Consider the following 21,154-nt stretch of genomic DNA (forward strand, 5'->3'; position numbering starts at 1 on the left):
GACAAATTCTGATTATAAAGACGAAAGTTTAATAAAATGGTTATATCGCAAGCAAATGAAATATACCTCACCTGAGGTACAAAATGAAATGATAGAGGTATTTTTATCTCAGTACTGTGAGTTTATATATATATATATATATATATACATATATATATATATATATATATATATATATATATATATATATATATATATATATATATATATATATATATATATATATATATATATATATATATATATATATATATATATATATATATATTTACACACATATGCATATATATGTTATTTATGTATTTGCGTTAATTATCAACGTAAATTTTTTAGATAATGGCACATAGGATGTTGTGCAATATCTCATCAAAAATCCAGTTAGCAGGATTTTATACCATCATGGTAGATGAGACTTGTCATTCATCTAATCTTGAACAACTTTTTATCTGTTTTCACTGGGTGGATGACGGTTTACAAATTCACAAAGATTTTATCGGCCTTTATTCAATAGAAATTCCTGATGCTAATTCAATCGTAAATATTATTCAGGTGTTTATACTGCAATAAAATGTAAATTTAAAATTTTACTATTTTGCTGGCTGTATGTTTTTACTATTTTATCGATTGAGATTTTTTATTTTTTCAAGAAATTTGTTGTTTAATTTCAGCTTTAGCGTTAAAAATTCTTTTGCATTTAAAGTATGTCATTTTACAAATGAGCCTTAAACTGGGTAATGCTCGTGGATGATGGCATGATGATGCAGGTGCTATGGCAGGTAAAAAAAAAGGTGTTGCAACATTGATAAAAACATTAAATCAAAAAAGCCTCTATATACATTGTTATGGGCTTCTGTTAGATTCTGTTAGAAATGTTAAACTGTTGTCAGAAGCCTTTGGAACAATAAAAGAAATTTGTAAACTTGTAAAAAAATCTCCCAAAAGAGAAACTTATCTAAAAGAACTCTGTGAATTAAGCAAAAATGAAAACCGTAGTGTTCATTCATTTTGTCTAACTCACTATTTGTGAGGAGTCATGCCAAGCAATGATTGAAAATTACAATGAGCTGATGGATTTATGGGAGTGGTTGTTGGAAAATGTAAAGGAAACTGACATGATAGCATGTATCTGCGGTGTTATGATATACATGCAACAATTCGATTTTTTTTTTGGTTGTCTTTTGTGAAAAATTATTTTAATACAAACAGATAACCTTCAAAAACTTTACAGGATAGCGCATGCACTGCTGTAGAAGGCCACTAATTTGCTTCTAATTACGGTTACATTGATGTCAATTAGAAATGATCAGTCATTTGTGGGATTTTGGAAACTTGTCAAATCCTCGCAATTATGATTGCAGTTTGAAGATCCTTATATTCCAAGGAAGAAAAGACGCCCTGTTAAAATTGAAAGTTATTATATTGGTAATACCACCTACTATTCTGAAACAATGGAGGAGATTTATTGAAAGATTTATTACGAAGCTCTTGATAATGTAGCTGAAACGATAACAACTCGTTTTGATCAGCCAGATTGGGTTGTTTATCAAAATATGCAACAAGTTTTCATGAATGCGCTTCACAGCAAATCCTATGACAGAGAACTCGATGTCATTTTTGAAGTATTTGAAAATGATTTTAGAAAAGATAAACTGATTGCTCAATTGCAAAATCTTTGGTTCTACTTGAAAGAAACAGTTGTAAGTGCAAGCGAATTAGTTTCATTTTTACAAAGCTTAAGTGCGGGTGAAAGGCACTTTATACCTCAAGTGGTTACTTTGGCGAAGCTTCTCCTGGTTATGCCTGCAACTAATGCTGTAAGCAAAAGATCATTTTCTGCTTTAAGAAGCGTAAAAATTTATCTTCAATCAACAACAACTAACAAACTCTTAAATCATATTATGTTTTTAAGTATTCATAAAGGTAGGACTGGCGCAATCGATATGATTGAAATTGCAAAAGAGTTTGTTGATTGGAAAGAAACACGCCTAAACGTTTTTGGACATTTCTCTAAATACGATATTCAACCTGAATCTAAATATGTTAGCAAATTCACCCAAACATAAAAAGCTGTGGGTTTGCCTTTTCTGTCTTTTGAATCAAGTAGAATATATAACAAAGTTCCCTTTATTATACATTGCAATCAAAATCATAAGATTTTATTCTGATTCACCCTTAAATACTACTGGGTATTTTAACTACCCAGTAGTATTGCCCCCCCCCCCAATATAATTTTTGTTCCTACGGGCCTGGATGATACAACAAATATATTGAAATGAGTTAAATGCAAAATTTAAAAGCTCTTATTAAAAGCCACTAAACCAAAAAAATTAAAAGTAATTGCAGTTCAGTGAAAATTAAAATTTATTTGTTAAATTTAGTTCAGCAAACTTAAAAATTTTAAGCATATTGGTGTTTGCAAAGAAAAATATAAATCATTTTTTAATACAAACTAATTTTTTTCAACTTTATTATATAGGCAGATTTGGTGCTTAACCATCCCTATAAAAACAATATATTTAAACAAATATGTTAATTGTTTATATATATTGTTTATAAAATGCAAAAAATCCTCATATATATTGTTTTATTCAGGATCGTATGTTATAAAAGTAAACTTTTCTAATAATTACAAGTCTTTTTTGCTCGAGCTGTTTTGTTTTGATTTTTTGTATGTATGTTATTATATTTAAAAAAATTTACAAGATTAAAAAAACAAAAAACATATTGGAAAAAACATATCCAAGTGGAAAATTTGAAACTTCAATTTTAGGTTTGCCCCTCTCTTGATAATTTCAGATTGCTAAAATTACGTCATCTGCTCCTTAGACCATTAAAAATAAGAGACATGGCTTTTTCGTAAATTGTTGAAATCACTTGTTTTTTTGCGTATGTGACGTTACTTTGTGGCAAACTAGAAAACTAGAAAAACAAACTAGAAATAAGATTTTTTTTAAATTTTTTAGGAAAACTCTTTCTATTAAAGATATATGGAATATATTTCTATCTTATCCGTGATATGATATATCTGTACCAGTTTTATATCTTTTTGTGCAATTGTATGCAACATAATTAAAATAAATAAAAAAATGTAAGATAAATGCAGAAGGCAACTTAACGCATAAAAGTTTATTTTGCCACAAACGACAAAGCACTTTTGTAGCCTCAGCTATTAAACGCTAATTCAAAAATTTTTTTCGGATTAGTGTTTAATAGCTGAGGCTATTATTCTTCAGTTTTTAATCATAATCATAAGAATGAACTATTTTTTATGACTATGTTTTACTGGTCTAAAATTTTCTCAGTTCCATTTGTATAGTGTTACGTACAAACGTCTGTAAGTGTAAACATCTTTGGCATATATTGAGTTTGCAGGATTTATAAGGAATCATCACGTATAATATATCTATAAAATAAAAAAACTTTTAAATTTTTGAAATCTTTTTTGACATATTATTATTTTTTTGCTATAAATATATAAGCTAGATTGAAAAAATTTCAAAATTTCTTACACTAAATTTATTATGCTGTCTTAAACCCCCCAAAACAAAACTGATGACAGCGCACTTAACCACTGAGCTATCAATTAAATGCCTAATTATAAGTCTCTTATAAGCTCTAAGTATGCGGAAAAGGTGCACATGCTAAGTTTTTTGCTCTAGGATGTTTTTTTTCAGAACAAAATTATTTTACTAAAAAATATTGAAGTAAATAAGGAACAGGTATAGAAATACTCTGTGTAGAATAGATATGTATAGAAATGGTAGGTTTGGTAAAGACCCGTATTTTACAGATCCAGCTAGGACATAAAAGGAAAAAGTATAGAAAAGTTTGGTTTGGAATAGACTTGCAAAGACTCTTATTTTTATGTGTCCGATCTCAGCTAGTAAAGCTATATTTTTATAAATAACTTATTAGTCTCCAACAAATTATCTAAAACTTTAGTAACAATATGTTTTATTAGTTAGTATATAAAAAATTAATAACTTTTCAATATAGTTAAAAACAAGTTTATTTAAATGCTTTTGTTAACAAGGTGCAAGTTATAAATAGCAATGCACAGTTCATTTAATTTTAAGTTTACAATCCCTTTCACGATATCTTTTCATTATTTTTACAGAGAATGCGTATTTTTATCAGGATTAACTTTAAAGGTTTTTAGTTTCAGTTATGGTTTGATGCGTAATGCTATAGATATGCTTTGATGTTTAACTATTGAGAAAAATTCTCTAATGGACATAAGATATTTATGAAAGAAAGAAATAAATAAAAATAAATGCAACAAATATTAAAAAAAAAAAAATTAAATTCCTATATGGAATCTCTCTTTTGAACAAATAATTTTTAAAAGGAAAAGTAGGTTGAAGTATTTCACTTTGAGAAGAGACATTGTATTAGGACTTTATTAGATTAGGACTTGATCAGTTTAGGACTTTATCAGATTAGGACTTTATCAGATTAGGTTTTTATCAGATTAGGACTTTATCAGAGATGTCAAAAAGCAACAGTCACCTTTATATAATTGAAAAGGTCTTTTTCTATTTATTAACTTGGTCAAATATAAAAGTATGGTCATTGATAGAATATAAAAAGTTTGAAAACAAACCAGAAATCATTTATAATTACATTTTTCCTGTAAATAGTTAGGAAAAACATTTGAATGATTAATTATTATTTTTAAAAATAAGATAACTTTTCCTTCTTTGTGCTATAATTGTTATGCTTTGTAAACAGCTTTTTTCAAATTTTGAACATAAAATTAAAAATTTAATTAATTCATTGTAATTCTTTTTAAAAGCCAAACTTCAATAACATAAATAAACTTGTATATTAATATTTTAATAAATAGTAAAAAAAATGATTTTTTATCCTTTTTTTTTCATTGTTTATTTTTTGTTTTTTATATTTTTTTTCAAGCAATGATTTTTTCAATCGATGATTTATCTTTATTAAATATTTTTTAAATATAATTTTATTTATTGGTACTTTTAATTTTTGTTATTATTTTTTAATTTTTGTTATTATTTTTTAATTTTTGTTATTATTTTTTAATTTTTGTTATTATTTTTTAATTTTTGTTATTATTTTTTAATTTTTGTTATTATTTTTTAATTTTTGTTATTATTTTTTAATTTTTTAAATTATTAATTATACCTAGGCTCAAATTTGAGCTATATAGTTTCTTATGACCTTGTGATTTTAAGTACTAAGTTTTTAAAGCATAACAAAACAAATGTAATAATTGGCTGCGTTTATTGTCATCCCTTAAAAAATCAACAAGAGAATTTATGTCACTATGAAACTAAACTTGTTTCTTAATATCTTGATAATTTAACCACTTACTTACTAAACCCTTCTATAATCATACCTTCTTGAATAACAGCTAAATATAAAATGCTCATTTTTAACATATTCATGAACTTTTAATCTTCTGATTCTTCTTCAGTTTCCTCTTTTGAGGTAACCTTAATATTCTAATCTTAAACCACATGGTGCAATTTATTTGAATTTCTGGCACACCAACCCACCCCAAAAAAAAAGACTTAGAGACAAGGCTTCAAAAACTTTAATAAAAGTATATTTATTAAGGAAATTTCTGATATTAACTGGGAACTCTTTATTGAAAAAGATAATGATGTTAATCAAATTAAAAAGATTCAACTTTAAAACAATTGATGATATTTTTGACCAACATCAATAACAAAAAATTAAACTTAAATCTAAACCTTGGATTTTATATGGAATAAAAATAATAAAAAGTTTACAAAAACCAACAACATCTTTACTAAAAAAAGTTATTTAAAAAAAATTAAGTTTCATAAATCAGCAACTTGTGAAAGTTTAGTAAAAAAACTTTAATAAGCGTCTTAGCAATGTTGAAAATTTTTATGTTATAAATAATATAAAATAAATTTAAATTTAATTAAACTTTATATTATAAATATAATAAACAATAATTTACTTTTTCATGTCTTCTTAAACTTATCCCACACATTGTTTTTATGCCTCTTTGAACTATTATTGACAACTAATTGTCAATAACACTATGACTGATATATACCACTAATTGTCAATAATAGTATTATTAACAACTAATTGTCAATAATAGCATTAATGACAATTAGTTGTCAATAATAGTATTATTAACAATTAATTGTCAATAATAGTTCAAAGAGGCATAAAAACAATGTGTGGGATTAGTTTAAGAAGAAATGAAAAAGTAAATTATTGTTTAATTTATTTATAATATAAAATTTAATTAAATATATTATATAAAATTTAATTAAATTTATAATATGAAATTTAATTAAATTTTTAATATAAAATTTAATTAAATTTATAATATGAAATTTAATTAAATTTTTAATATAAAATTTAATTAAATTTATAATATAAAATTTAATTAAATTTATAATATAAAATTTAATTAAATTTATAATATAAAATTTAATTAAATTTATAATATAAAATTTAATTAAATCTATAATATAAAATTTAATTAAATTTATAATATAAAATTTAATTAAATTTTTGATATAAAATTTAATTAAATTTGTAATATAAAATTTAATTAAATTTATAAAATAAAATTTAGTTAAATTCAATGAATTAATTGATTTAAAAATGGTATTTTGTATGTTTTTTTAAAGTTGCCAAAGTCGTTCCAGTTTTTCACTAGTCACCAATCTATCTCCTGGCTTTCTAAAATAATCTTTTTCAAGTAAACTTTTTGAAAAAGCGATGCATAATAACTTTATACTTTCCTGTAAAAATTAAAATGTCTTTATGTACATCAATATGAACTTCGTACGAATCATTCCACAACACTCTCATTGAAGTGACAAAATCAATAAGAAAATCTTTCAATGGTAAATATTTTGCACTTGGTGTGTTTTATGATTTATGGAAAGCTTTTGATAGAGTAGATCACTCGAATCTGTTTAAAAAACTAGAACTGATAGTGATCACAAATAATACCAATTATTACAAATTTGAAGATCAGATTTAACTGCATAACTGGTTTTTTTAATAGTGACCCACTTTTTACTTAAGTCAAATTTTATCAGATGCTTAACATTGTAGGGCATTGTAATAAGCATTTTCCAATCAATGCAAGAGCATAATAAACCATCTTCATCAACTTGTGGATTTAATGAAATAGTTTTGCTTGATATTATTTTTCCTTTTATGATCTTGCTATATTCTTCTATAAAACTTTCTTATTAAGCTTTTACAATAACTTCCTTTTTGTTTTCATGGTATTTATCAGCTGTTTTATTACCTTCTGTACCCAAATCATTTTCTCATCAACAGTTACTTATAAATTGATGGTTTATTCATTTATCCTGACAAGTGGTTTATTCATTTATCCTGAAAATGCGGTAGTGGTGTAGTGGTAAAGCGCTTGCTTCATAAGTGAGAGGTTCCGAGTTCGATCCCCACCACGTCCCTGGTAGTACCGCGCTCAACTTGTTTATCCGCGCAGCGGCCTTGTTCGTCAAGGTTCGTGTTTCGGAGTTATAGAGTTGAGAGAGGGTTATAACCACTATTAAGTAGCCTCCTCATCTGTAGTGGCTGTATCGGCCTTGAGGAAGTGAATAACAAAAAAAAAAAAAAAAAAAAAAAAAAAGTAAAAATCCAACATGAGAATTTATTCAAATCAAACAACTGATAACTTCAGTAGATAATGTAAAATTCATTAAAAAAGCGTTTTTCTTTGCTTTGATTGAAGCTTCTTATGTGATATCAACGTGATTTTGTGGCCATTTTTCCTCTAAAGAATTCAGGAAAAATGGTTGATGTATACATACATTATTGTTTGCTAAATCATTGACTGATGTTCCTCGAGTTAGTAAATTAGTTATATTAGTTTTTATCCGTATATATCTCCCTTTTTTTAATTCAGTCTTTGATTGAATGAATCCAATGCAGTTGGCAGCAAAAGGTTTCAACTTTTTACTCTGATTTGATCCATAATAAAATGTTAACACTGTCACACCTTAGTCAAGATACCAACAGATTTTAATGGACTTACTTGAGCCTTTTGATATTACGACCATACAGGTTATTCTCCTGTGTCATGTAAAAATTGTTGATAAGCAACAGCACTGTATGCATCTTTACAAGATGCATCGGTAAAGACGTCTATTAACCAATTTGTAACTGTTGAAGTTGTTTGAAGGCATCTGGGAATGTTTTTGATCAGAAGATATTTTAGCTCTTGATCAAATTGTTCACAATCCTATTAGGAAATTTATCACCCATTCAATTCCATCAATTCACAACTCGTTCATAATCATTTTGATTTTCTATTCATGGTGATGGGAACCCAACAGATCAAACAGCTCATTTGATCAACAACAATTTTGTATTGATTGCAAAACTAACTTACATGTTCTATGTGAATATATGAACTTTTATTTTTTCATCTTTGCTTCCAACAAGGCTGCAAGCAACCACTATAAAAGTTGGAAGTTACTGAAAGACAAAAGATTAAGTTTGTAAAGCAAGATAACTATTGACAGACGACTTAAAAGATTGCAAATTATATGAATCAAGAAAGCAAAATGAAGGAAGAGAATTCCAAAGAACTGATGTTCAAGGAAAAAAACTGGACAAATAATAGTTTTTAGAGCACTTAGGAACAGTCACAGTAAAAGGATGAGACTTAACATAATGAAGAGTAACACGAGAATAAATTTTAGTAAATGGCACTAGAGACAGTAGCTCTTTAGAGCAGTGTCCATTATGGCATTTGTAGAAAAGAGAAAGAGAAGCAACATTACGACGATGTTATAATGGTTAGAGGTTGGCTGCAAGAGCAGGTCCAATATGTTTACAATGTATTTTTGCACCTTGTCTAAAAGAGAAAGGGCATCATTAGAAGATTCGCATCGCAACCTGATATGGCAACAGTATTCCATACAAGACTGGATTTGGGATTTATAAAGATAAAAAATAGAATCCGGAGTAAATAATTGTCAAGCACTATATTCAAAAATCTATACTACGTAGAGATTTTTTTAAATATTTTGTTTCAACCTTAATTTTAAGGAGGTTGATATATTTTTTATTACATAACTCTAGTAAAACATCCTTAAACTATTAAACACTTAGTGAAGATTTAAAAGATGTTTGGCAGACTACATAAACTTATATTAAAAAAGGTAACAATTAGATATTAATGCTCAGTTTGAAATTGAATATTAATATCCAATTATCAGAAAAAAAGATGTAAATTTATATCTTTGTCTAAATTTTTTTGTAAAACTTTACAAAAAAATTATTGTTCAGTAGGCAAGAAGAAATTACAAGCAAGAAAAAGTATTGAAGCCAAAAAATTTAGTAGAATAAAGGTGGATTATAACGTCAAAAAAATGATTGCGGGATTTTTTTATATTGTAATAATTGCAAAAAAAAAGTCGGTTTAAAAAAACCAATTTAAGTATTAAAAATTAGGCAAGTTAATCGAAGAAGAGTAATTAAAGAAATACAATAAAACTATTAAAAAAAAAGAACAAGTTGTCATGCTATGTGTTTTTGTTTAAACTAAAATGGATTTAGTTAGGTTGTAGTCTTTATGGATTAGTTACTTCTAAAAAGTTATATTTATTGAATTAATAAAACTATCTGAGGTTCCATAAAATTTCAAAAAAAACAGCTTGATTTCATTGATTATTGACCAAAAAATCATTACATATTGAACTTTTTTTTTTTTTCAGAGCTAACAAATTTTTATTTTTGTTCTTCAAAAATATTTAATGTAAAATAATGTTATATGATAATATAGATAAATAAAGATATAGATAGATAAAATTTATTAGAACAAGATTAAAATTACATTTTCTAAAGGACATAAAGGTCCAAAAAAAAGGAACACAGACCTTAAATAAGTATAAAAACAATAAACATAATACACAAATATAGTTTATAAAATACACATTCAAGATTATTTATTTATTATTATTATTCAGTGATCAAATACAAATACAATAATCTATTTATAATTTGATGAAGAGGTGCTACACCAGGCCCCCCTTTGCTGACGAACATGGAGATACAGAAGCTACAGACAAAGCAGCAATTGTATCTATAAAGTTACTTTCTTATGTTGTTTTTGAAAGGGTTGATGGATTGAGCGTTCACTGCTTCTTGCGAAAACGCATTCCATGGGGCGACAATTCTATTTGAAAAAAAGTTATACTGCTCCTCGCAGTTTTTTACCATCTGACGTTCTAGTTTATGGTTATGGCCTCTTAGAATATACTTATCTTTACTTTTTGAAATTTTTTGCGGGACAACAAAACTAACAAGCTCGAGTTTACGAGTGATTTTGAATTGCTCGATAAGATCTGCTCTTTTGCGGCGTTCTTCAAGAGTTGTTAAACCGAGCCGTTGGAGTCGATCTTCATAGGTCATGTGTTTAATAGTCGATATTGTTTTTGTTGCTCGATGTTGGACTTGCTCGAGAATGGCAATGTCTGATTTTAAATGCGGTGACCAGGCTTGTACAGCAAACTCAAGATGGGGGCGAATGTAAGTGAGATACAGAGTGCGCCATAAATAAAAACTGCGACTGCGAAATGTTTTTTTGAATCGCCCTAGCACTCTATTCGCTACTGATGCGGCTGACTCTATTTGCGGTCTAACGTTAAGGTCATTCGAGACCATCACACCAAGGTCTCTTTCGACTTCGGTTTCTTCGAGAGGACGACGGGTGCCGTCGACGTTTGACATTGAGTATTTGTACGTTGACTTGTTACATCCGCGCCCAACATGCATTACTTTGCATTTCTCAACGTTGAAATGCAAGAGCCAAATATGTGACCATTTCACTGCTCTGTCAACGTCATCTTGGAGAGTGATGTTGTCCGACTCCTTTTTAATTATCCCTATTATTTTGCTGTCGTCGGCAAACAGTTTCATATGATGAGTAATACTGTCCGGAAGATCATTTACAAAGATTACGAATAGCAATGGGCCCAAGACTGAGCCTTGAGGCACTCCACTAGTGACTGCTTTCCATTCAGAAGTAATGCTGTTTATAACCACTTGTTGATATCGATTGCTTAGCCAAGCTGCGATCCAGTCAAGAAGAGCGCCTTGAATACCGTACGCTCTCAGCTTATGAAGAAGGCGTTTATGTGGTACTTTGTCAAACGCCTTTGCAAAGTCTGTGTAAATGACGTCTACTGCATGTCTGCAGTGAGTTGCTTCCGTCATGATATCCCGAGATTCTAAAAGGTTAGATACACATCCCTTACGATGAACAAAGCCATGCTGATTTGGAGAAATTAGACCATTAGCAACGCAGTGTTCCATTATTCTTTTTTGTAAAATACTTTCCATAATTTTGCAAGGTATGGAAGTGAGCGAGACTGGCCAGTAGTTGGATGCTTTAAGCCTACTCCCCTTCTTGAAAATAGGTGTTACATTCGATTTTTTCCATAATTCAGGAACTACACCAGTTGCAAACGAGCACTTATAGATAAGTGAAAGAGGCTTGGCAAAGGTAGCTGAACATTTACTAAGGACCCTTGGATGTAATCCATCGTAGCCGGTTGATTTTCTTTCATCAAGGTTGTTTAGGCATTTTTGTACCATATTGATAGAGAAACTTGCTGGATCGATGACACAAACTGCTTCAGTATGACTTTCAAAGCCTGGCATTGAACCTTCGGGCTCTAAAACAAAGACTGATTGAAAATAGTTATTTAACGATGCGCATATATCGTCGGTATCGATTGTGATGTTGCTATTAACTGTTTCAAGCGATGTAATGTTGTTACTGACGCTTTGCTTGCTTCTTACATATGCATGTAAGCGTTTAGGGTTGCTTTCGGAATCCCTGACGAGTAGCTCTTCGTACTTCTGCCTGCCAGCTTTGACCATTTTTTTAACTTTTTTGCAGGCAGTGCGATGCGATATTTTGAGAAATTTGTGCGTATCTCGACCTGCATTAATGTATTTGGCCCAAGAGGTGCGTTTAGCTTTGACCGCCTCAATAAGTTCTGGTGTTACCCATTGCTCCTGTTTTTCTGTAAAGGGAGTGGTAGTTGACGGAATGTGTAGGTTAGTGGCTTCGTTATACACGTTTGCTAGAAGCTGGTACTCATCGTTTGCATTTAGTCCAGTGAATACTGTTTCCCATTCAACAGCTGCAATATGTGCTGATATTGCTGCGTAGTTTGCTCGACTCCAAATGAGTCGAGGTTTTAGCGGCAAAGTAGACAAGTTGTTGAGGCATGCAACAGCAAATTGACCTTCGATGAAGCAGTGTGCTTGGCCCATTGGAGTGTCACTAAGAGAATTGCCTTGTTTAATGAAGATTACACGGTCTGGCTCATTTGTTATAATAAGATTGAGTGTGCTAGTAGGCTCGACGTGTCGACTACAACGGTAGGTTGGGAATGTGATAAGCTGAGTTAAGTGACATTCATCAAGGCACTTCTGGAACCTGATGTCGCCTTGACGCTCACCTCTCACGTGAGCAACAGTTGCAATTCCGCCGTTAACTTCGATAGACTCATAAGACGTGTGGCTGAAATTGAAGTCGCCATACAGTAGCATTGCAGAGCAGTTTATATTAGGCAGTATCTGTTGAGCGGTAGTGATTGATGTGATACACTGAGTAAGAACTTGATCATTTTCGTTGTGCGGACGATATAAGCAGCCGAGGAGAAATGATTCTTGACCAAGTTTTATTTTTCGCCAGATTTGCTCAATTGATGTTGAGTTAAGCTGAGTAGAACTAACTTCGCTGACTATGATATCGTCTCTTGTGTAAATTGCAACTCCACCGCCCCTCTTGTCTCTGTCTTTGCGATGTGGTTGGTAGCCGGGTACGGTAACGTCTGATAAATCTGTGAACCAAGTTTCCGCAAAAAATATGACGTGTGGCCGGCTGAATATATGTAGAGCTGATATTCTAGCAAAAAGCTCTTGGCGTTTTTCATTGTTGAGTGAACATGGGTTGTTTGCCCAGTAACTTAGATGGCTAGGTGAGACTGTAGAAGCGTCGGGTTGTATCGGTTTTATTTTTGCTTTAGTTATTGGTCTAGGACGTCTAGTTGGTAGTGGAGATTTCTGAGTTAGGAATGGCTGTGTGGTTAGCGTAGTCTGACAGAGCTCTGACTGGGGATGAAAATACGTAGCACTGATTGGACGTTGACTCGATGACATCGATGCAACAGATGCGACCTGTTCTTCGATGTATAACATTCCGAAACGGATTATCGAGAATGTTAGCAGCGGCAAGTTTGTTGTTAAGCTTTTTGAGTTGGATGCGTGTGGTGTTAAACTCGGTTTGTTGCTCTGGCGTTCTGTCTTCGCGTACGTAGACACCCTTGTATATCTCTTGTTTGTGGTGTGCGCATTTTTTGAGTATTTCCGCTCGAGATGAAAGATTTGATAACGAAACCTGGATAATGTTTGAGTTTGACAATTTTGTTTTGCTTTTGCTCGATTTGAGGCGGTTAACACGTGCGATAGCTGTAGCATCCTCCATTCCTGTTGCTACAAAAAAATCCTCAACAAGCTTTTTATCGTCTACAGTACTAGACTTATTAAGACCGACTACAATGACATTTAACTCGCGACTTCGAATATTTTTATTTTGAACAGCGATAAAAGTACTTAACTGCTGCCATTGCTGCTTGCTCTCATCCGATTTGTCCTTAAGCAAAGATGCAAATGATGGTGCGGCTGTTGATTTTATTTCTTTCAACTCATTAATTTGTTTTACCAGTAAATCAATTTTGTCTTTCAGGGCTTTTTCTCTTAATTCACTAGATCGTTTCTCTTCCGCTAGTGCAACAAGTAGAGCTGCCTTGATCATAAGAGCAATATCGTTCTGGTAACTTTTCATGAGAGTAGCATTTAAATCCTTTAGATCTACTGCCGCTTTAAAAGCGTTGGTAGCTATTACTTCGATTGCTGACATAATTAGCAATGAAATGCAATTAGTAATTGCAAGTTTTTAAATTTTTTTAATATTTGATACAATTTATTACAAATTTTAAAAATTTAATAAAAGTTTCAATAAAATTGATATTTTATATGATTTATATGAATATACCTTAATATGATAAATTTATACGTATATAACTTACTAATATTAGTAATTTGATTACAAATATAAGTAAATATATAGTGATAAATTTTCTGTAAATATATTTATTAATTGATAATAAATTTTGGATTTTGTCAAGGCACAAAAAAATGCGGAAAAAAATTTAAAAAAAGGTTAAAAATTTATTCAAAACTTATTGAATAGAACAATAGATTAGAAAATCGTTTACACGCTTAAACGTTGGCGGTTGAACAACGAGCAAAAATTGAAAAGTTTACAAAACTCTTTAAAACAAGAAAAAGAAAAAAAAGAAAAAAAAAAAAGAAAAAATTTGTAAACTCTGTAAAAATATAAGCGAACTAAAGCGTAAATAAAATCTTAGTCACTACTATTTTTATAATAATAATATATAAACAAAAATATATATAATAAAATATAAGTATATAAGTATAGGTATATATAAATATAGGTGCGCGAAGTACAACAAAACTGTTATTTTAGACACGATTATAATCAATATAATATAATATGATTTAAAGTAGAAAATAATTAATAAGCTAATAAGATGAAGCAATAATAGAGAAAGAAATAATGTTAGAAAAAAGAGAATATGAGGAAAAGGAAATAAAGAGAATACAAAAAGAAACAAAAATATATAAAATCCTGAAACTTACGCTCGAACAAAAACACGTCTTATCGACTCAATGGCTAAAGCGCGAAAAATTATATTCATTCATTTACTTTATAGAAAACTTATAATAAACTTATAATAAACTTATAACTTATATACTTAAACTTATTTATTATAGATTTTTCGAAACTGCATTTTATTTTATTTTTATTCATGTTTTTTGCGTTTTGATGATTTTTAAATATACTTATGTTTTTTGCGTTTACAGCTTTTGATGTCAAGTTATTCCAGATATTAAAAAACTTTTTGATAAAAACAGTATTTGGAAATATTGAGTTGACATTGTTACTTACAAATCTTATAAGTATAACCGCAGGTGTATTTTTTATTCTTAACCTTAAAAAATGAATCTTTATCTACACAAACCAAGTTATATATCATGTTTTGTATATCTGAGCTCAAGAAAATCTAAACCAAGCACCTGTAAACGGTTATAATGGCTCAAACAACTAAGATTAGCAATTTTTTTAGTGCAAATGTTTATAAATACTTTCAATAGACTTTATTAACATAGTTTGGTATAGCAACCAAACTGGAGAGCATTATTCGATAATTGGTTTTATATAAGTGGTAAATACGTACTAAGATTCTAGATTACAAGTTTTAAAGCCTTTTAAGATAAATTATGCTCTAGTATTTGCTACATGGATGATTCTAGAATTGTGTTTTTTGTAGTTTAGATGGGAGTCCATAGTTATTCCAAGATCTTTTGGGTTAAATGACAAATCTAAAATATAATCACTTAATTTGTAGTTAAAACTAATATTCTGATGCATTGGAGAAAGTGCTAACCTATGCTCAAAACAATTCTTGTTGGCAATTGGCAATTGCCAAGTTTCTGACCAAAGAATATTTCTATTAAGAGCAACAGTTGAATTGTGGCTATGATTCATATTATGATATGAGCTGTATAACTTAAGTCATCAGCATAAAGCTTTATTTTACATTCAAAATTGTTTACTACAGAAAATTAGTCATTAATAAATAATAAATCAAAGTTGGTTTCAGCGCGCTAATCTAAAGTACACTGCTAATGATTTGAATTGGATCTGATGAAAAACTATCAAAGAGAGAAAAGTTATAATAAGATTCTTACTTATGTTTACACTTATTGAAATCGTTCGTATTCATAGAAAATTAGATTTTGTTATAGTCGTTAGTACTAAAAGGACACTCAACAGATATATTACTTTAAAGAGAAATTTTAGATATAATATTATTAAAAAATACAAGATCAAGAAAAATAATCTTGTTTTTTAATGTTTAAAGTTTCCTTATCTGTTTTATCTTGCAGTGAAAACTCAGCAGCTACATCAGATTTCAAATGTCTCAGTACCCAATGGTCAAGCTTGACCATGGGGTACTGAGAGTTTTTTTTTTTACAAAGAATAACTGGTACCATTCGAAGAGATATACAGTTCATTATCTGTTTTGAATGTAATTGGATGTTTGAGCTTTTTTGTGTTCTTCACAATGTCTTTCGTTTAAAAGTTCCTTTTTGTGGTGCAAACAGTTGTGAGATTTAGAACAGCCATCAATCCCACAAACTCTTGTGTTGTTGCATTCTTTTGACAAATGATTAGAATTCAAACATCTGAGCCATAGTTTATTTTTCTTGGTTGGCTCCCATTTTTCTCCAAACTTTTGATTTGAAAATGTTGTACATTCCTATATTCTGTGATCATTTTTGCACGCAGCACATATCCTTATCCAATTTAATTTCTTTTTACAGCCATTGTTACCAAAGTAGTTTTTTTTCAACTATGTAGAGTTTCTGTTGTCTAAATTTGAAAATTCTTTAACACATTTTCGTTAAATATTTGAGTGCAACACCATTGATCCTGTTGCTAACATTTTAGGTTTTTTCTCTAGCCATTGATTTTTCATTTCCATTCTACAATATCTGTTTATTGCATGTTCCATTGCTTCCACAAATTCATCATTTATTTTTTTATTTTTTTCATAGAGTTTAACAATATTTTAGTTTGATTCCAGAAATTTGTATTTGTTTGAAATATGAACCATTACTTCAATAACTTCATTTTGTGTTTTTGTTAATTTGTTACTCAATTCACAAAACTTGTTTTTATACACAAGTTCATTGTCTCCAAGGCATTGATGTTTGATGTTTTATTTACGTAAAGGAAGACTTTTAAATTATTTTTTTCTGGTTAGTGCTTATACTTCCTTTTAGGCATTTGAAATTCCATTTGGTTATTTAACTTTTGATTTCTTCTTTTTACCATTCTTCTGTTGTGAAGAAACTAGCATTTACTACCAGTTATGATGTGAAGGTGATCACAAATAATACCAATTATAAATTATATATTTAAAGATCAGGTTTAGCTGTTTACATTGGTTATACAACTTACTTTTTTAAGTCAACATTTAATAATAGATTATTTACTCTATTTATCCAATTGTAATCTTCAAAATAAAATAAGACTTTTAATATCAAAAATGATTAGATTTTAATATTCATCTTCTGTGCAGTTTTAAATGGCTGAGATTATAACTGTGTAATTTAAATTATTATGTCCATAATTAAGGGGTTTGAATATCTGTTTGAATGCCAGTTGAATTTGACATAAATTTAATATTTCTTCTGCTTATTGATGTAAATGTAATATTTTTTCCGATCATTTTTTACTATGTATTTTCATGACAGAACACAATTAGATTCTATCAATAACTCAAAATCTACTCTTGCAAAATGTTCTATTAATGTCCCTCAATGTTTATTATCAGGAAAATACTGAATGATGCTGCTAAACTTAAATTAATGACCTTGATAGATCTCTTAATTTTGCTACTGTTTACCACTTTGCTGAGGATACTAATCTAACTTAATGCTAATTAAAAAATCTCTAAAAATTACCAAATACATTAACCATGATCTAGTATAAATAGCCAATATAGTTCAGTGGCTTTTTTCCAATAAACTTTTTCTTAATTTTTTTAAAACTGAAGATTTATTTTTACATAAGTCAAAATAAACAAAAATCTATAAACACATGAACTTTAGATCAAGTGGGAAGAAGATCAACCTTAAATTAAATATATTGTTATCAAAATTAATTCTAATCTTTTTATCCCATTGTAAATACTTAAAGGTAAAACAAAGCAGATCTAATGGTATTCTGATTAAAGTTGGTCATTATTTTATTTTTTACACACTTATGAATATAACCATGCTATTTTTGGCTTACAACTAAGATATGTATTCAAAGTGTGGGGATAATCTCATTAGCAAGCTCTTAATAGATTATGCCATCTAAAAAACAAGGCTTTAAATACAAATTATTTCCAGAATCTAAATTTTATTTCTAATATGCTCTACTTCTAAAACTATGCAACTATATTCAACTATTAAACTGCTAATTTTTCTGAAACCTTCAACACAAAAGCCTATCTATAACTTTTACTTCTTTGCCAAAAGTACAAACACTTGTCATAATTTTAAATCTTATTATTTATTTTAATGTTATCACTACTACATTACTGTTACAATTATTATTGCTATTATTATTATGATCATTGTTGTTATCATATTTATCATAGTTAATATTTGAATGCTGACTTTGCTTTATTATTGTTAGTATTTGTACTATTAGTAAAAGTCTTTGAAATTGTAATACTTTATTTTAGAATATATTTAATTGATTTGTTAAGTTGCTTTAAATGGTAAAAGTTGAAGCTACTTTGTAAAATCCAAATTCTTGACAAGTTTACTTTATTTAAAAGAAAAAAAAAAGAAAAGTTTTGTTTAAAACTGACTTGCTGACATATATATTTTTTTATAAAAAAATTATATATATTGGATTTTTCAAATTTTTGAATATTTTTAAGGAATAAAAACGCAATAAGAACCTAAAGGAACTAAGTTTCTATTTTTTAGACTTGTCTAAATAAAATAATTGTTAATAGTTAAAATAATTCTAAAAATTAATTAATAATAATTGAATTTTTGTTAATAGAAATTCTAAAATTAATTCTAAAAATAATTACATCAAGTTACTTTATAATATCAAAATTTTATTCTCTTTCAAGGGCAAAGTTATAAATTTTTTGTTTTTTAGAAAGTTGAAAATAAACTTTGTAAATGTTGAATAAATTTTTATGTTTTGTTAGTTAATAGTTAGCTACACCTCTGATTTGTTTAAAATAAAATTTGAAAAATCTTCACCTATTTATTTTTATAAAGTATTTATATATTTATTATATCTTTTTTTATTTATAGTCTATTTTTAATTTTTTTACAAACAGAGCACTTGCTTTTAAAATAAACTCCATAATATTAATCCAATATCACATATTTTGATTGTTTATATTTAATTTTCATTATTTTAGATCAAAAGCAATTATTCCTTGTGTATTCTGCTTATGTTTTTTGCACAAATATAAAACTGGTTTATCTAAGTTCTGATAATGATAATGGTCTCTTAATAGGACAATGGTATAATTATCCATCAACGTCCTTATTTAAATATAATGTTAACTTGCCTTTGGATGTAAATGTCTCAAGTTTGAGTTTTACAATAAATGGTAAATATGAAAATAGTGGAAGCGGATTTAATGTGCGTATCTATTTGCTACTGTCAGAAGAAGAAACATTTAATAATATATTTGTAGATCTAAAAAATATGTTATATAGTTACTCAAAGTTATATCTTACTAATGAGCAATACATCATTTATAATTTGTATCCTGGTGATAACAGTATTGATTTGCTGAGTCTCTATAATAATGTTTCAAACAAGTATTCTGGGGCAGTAACATATATTGGTATTGTTGTGATGCCTGATACTGAATTAAGTCAACCTAATTTCTATTGTAAATTCTACAAAAATCAAATTAAATTAGGAATAACATGGATTGGAAAAGGTTTGGTTTTTTTAATTTTTTTTTTTTTAATACAATTGTTTGATAATGTGCATATTAGTATACATATGATATGAAAAGTTGAATTAGTTTTTGTTAAAAGATTAAAAAAAAAACATAAAAAATTAAAAACAGAAAAGATTTTTTTCTAATCAAATCTAATCAAAAATTAAGTTCTAAATGAACATTTAATTTAAAAAAACAGTCATCTCACAACACTTAGTTTTAATCAATTAATCTATAATAATTTAATATGATAGCAACGTATTCATTTATCAAAACTTCATATAATACACTAAACAAGTGATTAAAATGGAATAAAGAAAGTTATCATGATTTGAAATCTAAACATGATTGTGAACAAACATATGTTTAGATTTAAAAACGTGTCTTAATCCTTAATCGTGTTTAGTAAACAACCGTGGTTGAAATTCAACTGAGACTGGGGCTGGGTTTGATAAAATATAGCCGGAGCTGCATGAACATTTTTACATCCTTAAGTATATTTTTTTATTCAAAATTCATGTTATATAACGCATATTATGCATATATAAACACCATCATAATTAACATGATCATCGTAATCATCATTATTATCATCATCATAGTCATAATCATCAAAACTATTATAATTATCATCATTGTCGTCATTATCATCATCATCATCATCATCAAGCTTTAGCCTCTTCTATGATATTTCTCTAATATAAACATCTTGAGCATCTTCTTTCCTTAACTAAAGCTCATTCATACAATCTGTAACGTACTCTATTCAAGTTTTCTTATTTCTATTACTACCATTTTCTGTGAGGTTGTTACCTCTCTACATGCTGATACCTAAATCACTTTATTCTTTTTTTTTTTTTCCTGATCTCTATCTAAGATTATGCCTCTATTTCTTGTCTTGTTAGAGTCATACTACACATCCATCTGATTATTTTTTCTTTCGGCAAATACTAAACTATAAAAGTACAAAAGTTTATATAAGTGTATAAGGATGTTGTATGCCAGCATCTAAATAAATAGCAAACATGTATGTTAATATCCATATATATCCATATTATGTATGCACAAATGTGCATCTTGGAAGCTTTTATTCTTTCTGGAATGAAGTTTGGAAGCTTTTAATCTTTCTATTTAATTTTATTTCAAGTCTCATTTTACTCCATATTTTGCTTGGACTGGGGCCAGGTTTGCAAAAAGTCTTATTTTTAGCTGAGGCCAGGGCCCCGGTCACTTATTTACTACTTTTTTTCATCTTTATTTTTCTGCTAATTAATGAATAAAAAAATTAAAGAAAATTAATTTACCACTTTTGCACAGAATCACAGAAATATTGTTCAATGCAGTAAATAAATAATGAATGCTAATTTTGTTTTCAAATATTGAGTTTTGATTTTAAATTTGTGATTTAAAATTGAGTGCAAATTTAAAATTAAAGATTAGCAGAATATTAATACAAACATTTATCACAGTTGCTTTATTAGGATTTTTTTTTATTGGTACTCACCTTC

The 21,154-nt window shown here is 28.4% G+C and overlaps 1 protein-coding gene across 3 annotated transcripts in view; it reads left to right on the forward strand.

The window, feature by feature from the left end:
• Positions 1 to 21,154, forward strand: part of LOC105850908 (uncharacterized) — a 268,050-nt gene that overhangs the window by 116,523 nt on the left and 130,373 nt on the right. For all 3 annotated transcript variants that reach the window (XM_065813636.1, XM_065813637.1, XM_065813638.1), the window contains one exon: positions 19,110 to 19,643. In XM_065813636.1, the coding sequence (XP_065669708.1) occupies positions 19,110 to 19,643 (534 nt within the window). The remainder of the gene's footprint in view (positions 1 to 19,109; positions 19,644 to 21,154) is intronic.

This window comes from Hydra vulgaris, chromosome 12 (assembly GCF_038396675.1).
Source record: "Hydra vulgaris chromosome 12, alternate assembly HydraT2T_AEP".
NCBI classification, from domain to species: domain Eukaryota; kingdom Metazoa; phylum Cnidaria; class Hydrozoa; order Anthoathecata; family Hydridae; genus Hydra; species Hydra vulgaris.